Consider the following 8,355-nt stretch of genomic DNA (forward strand, 5'->3'; position numbering starts at 1 on the left):
GTCTTAAGCTGTCAGTCTATCGTGAAGGTGGTCGGCCACGAAAGACCTTTTGTCTCTTCAGTATTTCCCACAACGATTTAAGTCGGGTAAAAAATTAAAAAAGTTGTGTAAAGTAATTAAAAAAAACTAACAAGGAACCAATCAAATCTGAGTGGCGAGTTCGGTACTATCACGATCGCACCAAGAATATCAAAGTTAAATGGAACACGTTTCTTTAACATAATATAATTACTACTAGCATTATATCTGGTGGTGCGAAACCCTCAAAACTCAAATTGAACTCTCGCCCGGCTGTTTGTTTTTGTTTTAGGCTACAACAGCATTTTATAGCCGCGTCGGGATCATATCAACTGGACTGTACCCTTACGAGTTTTAATTCCAATTTGTGGATGTGACGTAGTGGCATTTTCAGAACAAATGTAGTGACCGCAAAGTAGTGGAGTTAGAAAACATGACTGGGCTTTTACCACAAGATTATTACGCTTGTTTTGTGAGGGTATGAAATATAGGTATGTAAAAAAAGTAAACTTTGTATGGTGTTTGTGTTATAGGGGTAATTTGTGGATACTAAAAATAATAATATTTAATTGACAGTCAGCTAAATTATCTTCGAAAATAATATGGTTTCGGAGAAATTTTATACTTGGGAAATGAAACATATTTGCGAAAAATATTTTGCTCAAACGGCAGAGAACCCGTAGAAAACGTAGCGTGCCTTCTTGACATCGCACTGATATTATAAGTGTGAAAGTTAGTAAGTCTGTTTGTTTGTTCACGTCTAGTCCGCTTTTCACCGCTTCACGTCTAGACCCCCGATTTAGATGAAACGGTATACAGATAGTTTGAGTCCCAGAGAAGGACGTAGGATAGTTTTTATCCCGGAAAATTGCATAGTTCCCACGTGATAGCGATAAACGAATTTTACGCGGACAGAGTCGCGGGAACAGCTAGTTGCTTATAATTTGCAATAAACTGCTCATGACGAGTCATTAGACCACTCCAGGCTCGGCGTGTCAGTTGTAAAACGTACAGCCAGTACAACAGAACTAGCCCTCACTAGCTTCGGATTTTATGTAGGTACTGTACACTTTATGCCCTCATTGTACTTTACGGCCGTGCGTGCTACGAACGTCGCTAAATAATTATAGTAGTTTTATTTGACGGCATTGCGCTGTGCTACGGAGCTACGGCGTAGTGCTACGACTCAATCACGTAGCGTTGCTCGAGGAGATTCGTGACATCTAAGTGGAGGCAAAGAGGCGATACTTCATCCTTGTCTGATACGCAATTATTAATATCTCGCTCCTTTTCTCTCTCGTGCATATATATCTTCTCGGTGGCCTTAGTTTAACTAACTGTTTTATACAGGGTGTTAACTATGGGGCTTTTGATTCAAGGTTCGATTCTAGTGGCATAACAGAGTGACTTATGTTTTGTAACATTTTGAAATAAGTGTAGATGTCGGCAGCCGATCGTAAAATCCGCCTGATCACGAAATTCCTAGGCATATCGTGAAATGGCGCCATTTCATAAAATGCCTAAAAGTTGGCCAGGCATATCACGATGTGCCTGAGAAAACAATATGTCAGATCGATTAGAGCAACGCATTCGTCGATATTCCTAGGTTTATACCGGGCACATCGTGATAAGCCGAAAAAAAGAAAAATTTAGGTTAACGACGAGCGAAGCTTAGTATGAATGGTGACTACAACGCACGAGCCGAGCAAGCGAAGCGAGCGTGCCGTGGCAGGGGCCGGCAAAGTGTCAGAACCAATATGGCGGCGTTTCATTATGCCTATGAAATTTCATGATCTGCCTAAACGTCTCTAGGCAAATCGTTAAACGGTGAGTTTTGAACGATATGGCGGATGTCCCTTAGCCAATTCAGGAAATGGCGCCATTTCACGATATGCCTAAGAATTTCGTGATCTTTCGGATTTTACGACCGGCCGCCGACATAGATATACTCACCGGCACAAAATTTGGCCCACTCTGCATACAAAATTGCCTATTACTGTATACATTTGAGGATTTTTGCTGCTCAGTATATGACGTGGTGTTACAAAGGAAAAATTACCTTGGTACGGGGCATGTGGAAAAAAAGGTAGCTCAGTTATGTGAGTAGAATCGGACCTTGAATTTGAAGCCAATGGTCAGAAGCAAACTGTAGATTTGAATGTTCTTGTGTGTGCGCGCGTATGTGCATAACTGAATTTGTATTGTGTGCGTATCGTTGTGTCCGGGCGTATGTGTGTGTGTGTTATTACTCTTTCAAGCTTATTAATTATACTTAAACTTGGAATAGAATAAAGGCTACTTTTATTCGATATTTCCACGAAATTCTTGCATACGATAAAGTGTTTACATACATACCTACTCTAAGTAAGTAAGTATTCTCGTAAGTATTCTGTGATTGAAATTGAAATTTATCCCTCTTCAACTCAGCTATACTCATAAGTAGCTTTATATTCGTAATACCATTATATGTCAATAATGCCAGTAGGTAGAATAGCAGGCACGACCTAGGTATTTCCCAGGCTAGCTAGGGTATTTCAGTGGCTGCGGGTCATAATAACGTCGCTGGCAGTGGGCGATAGCTTACAAATCTAATTCCGGGCGTCGTGGCCACCACTGTAGCTTGGAAATAGGGATAGTATAGGCCTTGATATTTGGATGGGGCTCTGAAGCGTGTCAATAGCCGGGTGTACGGCTATTGACACGGTTACGAAAATTAAAGAAAATCTAAAAATATAAAAAAATAACCCATTAAGTGCCAACTGCGTAATAATGCGTAGGTTGTAGATAATGGTCGGCGCCACTTTTGAAATATTACGTAGAACTTCCACAGTCTTTAATTTTTTTATTTTTAATTGATGCCAGCTACGAAATAATGCGTTAAGGTCCATTTATATTGTGGTTACCGATTGCAATTAGACCCTCATCTTCAGCAATCAATTGGTTAATATGGGTAAATTATACTGGGTAAAAAAAACTATTCTAGATTAGATTAGATTAGTCAACTAGATTCTCAAAATATATTGGACACTTATTTTTCCTTTTGTCAATAGAACAAAAAGTTGCAAAGATGAAGCGGATCAAAGTTCGAGAGAGGAAGGCTGTGATGTGTGTTCACTGCTCCAGAGGGGCTCAACACGAGGCGCGACAGGAAATCGCCCACCGCCAGAACAATAGCCCTGCTAAACGTTATGCTAGACAAGCACCAGGATACTGACCTACTTGCTGGGAATTGGCACTCTGTGCTGGCTAGTATTGTGAAGTTTTTATCCAATAATAATTTGTAAAGTATTCAAATCCGTTTTCTATGTTCATTTTGAAAGAAAGAAAAGAAATAAAGAAAATACATTTATTTAACGCCATAAAAAACAAACATAGGAACAAACATAGAACAAATAAAGACATACATGACGCTAAACAGGTCCCCACTCAGCATAATGCCACGGCAAGCCGTGGCGCTGATTTTCAGTGAGGACCTTATCTAAAAACTAACTTAAAATAAAAATTAAAAATAAAATAAAACAAATAAATATTAAATTGTATGGCAACACCGGCTTAAACAGTTCAATCGTGTGCCGTTGAAATGTTGAGTTTTGGTTAAGTTATTCCGGTAGGTATTGTATTCTTTATTATTCATTTGTGTTCTTTATTGATTTATATGAAGCATGTAACGTAATAGGCGTTTTGGTTTTTCATACTGTAAGCCTATTATTGTATTGTTTTGAATAAATAAATAAATGTCACTCCTAAATAAAATTTGTGCCTATGTGTGCTGACGTGGACCTTTAACTGGTTATAGTCTTAGCGTTAAAGTTTGCTCGGGCTAAAACTCGTAAATGTTTTCCCATCAAAGATAAGACCAAGCTAGATCGATTTGTCATCCCCGAAAACCCCCACATACCAAATTTCATCGAAATCGTTGGAGCCGTTTCTGAGGTCCTGATTACACAAGAATTGCTCGTTTAAAGGTAGATAGATTGGTGTGTAGATAGATTGACAAAAGAAGAATACATCTCCAAAAATTTTTTGATAACGTATTTGTCATTTTTGAACATGAATGTCATTCATATCATCGTTCATTTAATACGAACGTCTGTGTCATTTTAACTGTCTTAAGCCGAGTTTAGGCTTGCAAGAAAAATCGTGCAAGTTGCATTGCATTGCGGCGCTCGATTGACCACTACAAACTCGTTGGCTTACGGCCTCGCAATGTAAAGCAACTTGCACGATTTTTCTCGTAAGTCTGAACTCGGCTTTATATCTTCATATTTTTTGTCTAGGTAATCGATTAAAGAAAAAACACGTGTCTAATTATTTTCTGAAAAATGATAATCTAACTGTTGGACTAATGTAAACAATGAAATACGACTAATTATACATTTCGTTTTTGGAGTTCGTAAATAATATTTTGTTCTAATTTTTATTAGTAAATTATCATTACTTCTGAAACCAAAGCAATTAATTTTGTTTCACGTTTCATCCTCGAGATAATAAGTAAATTAACATGTAGTATCGACTTTACGGTACTGGATGCCGCGTTTTTAAGAGTATCTAGAAAAATAAAAATATTTATTGTCTCTGGTCACTCTTTACCATAAACAGCTCCCTTCTATTATGTCACTTTTGATTTTGCGCGAACGGATGTCGCGGCAGCTCCCGATATTTTTTTTGTAATAACAATGGATAAACAGCAAAAATAACAAAATACGAACGCAAGATAGAAAAGTTAAGAAAGAAAATAAGAAAGAATGCAGGACGTCGGTCTAGATCACGGACGCGCTCAAGATCGCCGCTGCAGACACGTGCCGGGCCCTCTGCGCCCAGGCGGATCGTTACAGAATACGACAAAGGTAAGAATTCTGAGTTCAAGGTTTTTTTTGAAAATAAAAACACGTCATCATTACGTGAGCTGAGGATAAGGACAGTTCCATGTACACTTTCCATGTCCACTTTCCATGTACATACGAGATATGTTTAAACATGAAGACCGGATTGACACGAGATGTCCTTCTTGGTATTTTAAAAAGGCAAAGTGCGAGACACATAGCCCATCTGACTGCTCCCCTAGTCAGGTACATGCCTAAAATAGTGAACCGGAAATGACATAACCTAAAACAACACGTGCGTGACACGAAGTTTTTTTCTTTTTGGTTGTTATAAAAATCGTTTATTTGGCTTGTAGGCCCTGAGGACGGTACAATCCATGAAGACGACGCAGCACGCGAGGATGACACAGGCCCAGAAGACAACGACGACGACGACGTGCCCTCGGACGCAGCTCCTGATACCGAGGCAGACACTGAAGGGCACATCCAACCACAACCGAACCCATTGCTGCTAGCACTGGGGCTAGATGAGGTAACCCCAAATAGATGGGGACCAAACATTTTAGCCGAATTGGCATCTAAATGGTCAGAAACCCTCAAAAATGGCATTAGAAAAGAGGAAAAAGAACTCATGCTCAAGGCATACCTAGTGCCAGAAAACTGCCAGCTCCTGTCACCTCCATTATTAAATGGAGAGGTAAACGCAGCTATCAATGAAGCCTGCAAAAATCGTGACAAAACTTTAGCTAACAAACAAAAGGAACTCGGATTAGCCTTGACAGCGCTTGGACTGGCCATTACAGAATTACTTAAGGAATCTCCAGACAACATCAAGATAATGAAACTTCTTAGCGACACTGGCCGCATATTAACTGACTTACACCATGGAGAAAATATCACAAGGAAAGTGTTAATAGCACCATTACTTGACAAAAAATTTTCAAAAATGACTGAAGAAGTGACAAGAGATGAGTTTCTGTTTGGTACAAACTTGTCAGACCGAATAAAAGACAAAATCACAATAGAAAAGTCCAGCCAGCAAATCAAACGACCCCAACCAATACCTACAAAGCCAGCACCCCGACAGGGAAACTGGAATGGTCCGCCTCGTGCATATACACAGTCGAAGATGATGGGTCGAGGCGGACTACGACGTCCAGCTCCACCATCATCCCAACAGAAGAAGCCTGCACAGCCCTCAGCACGACGTCCACAGGCACACCGTCCGGAGAGGAGCTACCAGCGTGCTCGGGGTCGGCGATAAATAACTTACAGGTACATGCAGGAAACCTCACACACTACATTAGGTGTTGGAGTATCCTAACTAAAGACCATCATATTTTACAATGGATACAGGGTTATGAAATTCCCTTTCATAAAATACCCACACAGACTACGCTACCAAATATACCTGACCTGAATGATAAAAACTTACAGGAAGCCATATCTAACCTCTTATTTTTAGGTGCAATACAACCATGTAACGACACACCTGGGCAGTACTTATCCCATATATTTCTGGTTCCCAAGCCAAATGGAAAATTTCGTTTTATATTAAATTTAAAACCCTTAAATAAATTTGTGTATACAACACACTTTAAAATGGAGGATATTCGAACCTCTATCAGACTTATTGACAAAAATCATTACATGACAACAATAGACTTAAAAGAGGCCTACCTCTTGGTCCCTATTGCAGATCACCATAGAAAATATTTAAGATTTAGATTTGATAAATTGTATGAATTTAAAGCATTGCCCTATGGCCTTTGTACGGCTCCTAACACTTTTACAAAACTTTTAAAACCAGTAATTACCTACTTTCGTAAATTAGGATATATTGTTGTAAATTACCTTGATGACATACAATGTATAGCTGCTTCATATGCAGAATGTAAAGCTAACACAGCACATATAATTCAAGTCCTCAAATGCTTAGGTTTCATAATAAATTATGATAAAAGTAAAATGCAACCTTCAAGGCAATGTACATTTTTAGGTTTTTTAATTAATTCACAAAGCTTAACACTGCACTTACCAGTTGAAAAACAATTAAGAATTAGAGATCTAATTGACAATATTTCATCAAAAAAATCTTTAAAAATTAGGGATTGTGCTCAAATACTTGGAACATTAACTGCAGCTTGCCCGGCTGTGTCCTATGGCTGGCTGTATACAAAGCTGCTGGAAAGAGACAAATACCTAGCATTATTAGATTCTGATGACAACTATAATGCAACAATGAATTTGTCTCCAGACTCTAGATTAGATTTACAATGGTGGTATAGAAACATACAGCATAAATACCAATCATTTGAACTCCAAGACTATGTATTGGAAATATTCACTGATGCATCCCTTTTAAAATGGGGAGCACATTGTAACGGGGAAACAATAGGTGGTTTTTGGAGTGAATCTGAAAAGAAAAACCACATTAATTCACTAGAATTAATGGCAGCTTATTTTGGACTACTTTCATTAGCAAAAAACAAATCAGACTGCCATATTCTAATGCGTATTGATAATACAACTGCCATAGCATGTATAAATAAAATGGGCAGTGTTCAGTATGAACACTTCAATCAAATAACCAGAAAGATATGGCAATGGTGTGAGCAGAAAAACATCTGGCTGTATGCATCATACATACGGTCTGAGGAGAATACTGAAGCCGATAGGGAATCCAGAAATAATAATATAGATACTGAGTGGGAATTAGCCAGTTATGCATTTAATAAAATAACTAAGACTTTGGGTAAACCCAACATAGACTTGTTTGCCAACAGAACCAATGCAAAATGTGACAAATATATATCATGGAAAAAAGACCCTTTGGCATATAAGATAGATGCATTCACAGACAACTGGTCCAAACATTTCTTCTACGCTTTCCCTCCCTTTTGCATGATCACTAAATTCTTTCAAAAATTGAAAACTGACAAGGCAAAAGGCATTTTAGTTTTCCCTATGTGGCATTCCCAGGCTTGGTATCCTCTAATAAATAAACATTTAGTGTCCGAACTGATTATATTTAAGCCAAACAATAACTTGCTTTTATCTCCACTTAGAACACAACATCATCTGAGCCACCGGCTTACCCTGGCTGCAGGCATCTTCTGCGGCAAGCATTCCAGCAAAGAGGTTTGCCAGAGAACTCATTAGAAGTAATGCTGTCATCCTTGGCACAAGGTACTATGAAACAATATAATACTACTTATAAAAATGGTGGATATTTTGTCATCAACACAATATTGATAAGTTTCTAGCTACAACACCTCATGTGATGTCATTCCTATCTCAAGAATTCAACTCTGGCGCCTGTTACGCCACATTAAACTCTGATCGTTCTGCCCTCTCCTTGCTTATAGACTCTAAAATTGGGACTGATATGTGCATAAAGAGGTTCCTGAAGGGTGCATACCGGCTAAGACCATCTCTACCCAAATATACACACACATGGGACCCGGATATTGTGCTTGGTTTCTTAAACAAACTAGATACATCTGTTCTTAGT

The 8,355-nt window shown here is 38.7% G+C and overlaps 1 protein-coding gene across 1 annotated transcript; it reads left to right on the top strand.

Annotated features, from left to right (window-relative positions):
• Nucleotides 1-3,085: 3,085 nt before the first annotated feature.
• Nucleotides 3,086-8,057, top strand: LOC141435892 (uncharacterized). Its single transcript, XM_074098730.1, has 3 exons — nt 3,086-3,203; nt 5,198-6,116; nt 7,910-8,057. The coding sequence occupies exons 1-2, from the start codon at nt 3,086-3,088 to the stop codon at nt 6,103-6,105; spliced, it is 1,026 nt and encodes a 341-aa protein (XP_073954831.1). The 3' UTR covers nt 6,106-6,116; nt 7,910-8,057.
• The last annotated feature ends 298 nt before the right edge of the window (nt 8,058-8,355 follow it).

This window comes from Choristoneura fumiferana, chromosome 15, assembly GCF_025370935.1.
Source record: "Choristoneura fumiferana chromosome 15, NRCan_CFum_1, whole genome shotgun sequence".
NCBI classification, from domain to species: domain Eukaryota; kingdom Metazoa; phylum Arthropoda; class Insecta; order Lepidoptera; family Tortricidae; genus Choristoneura; species Choristoneura fumiferana.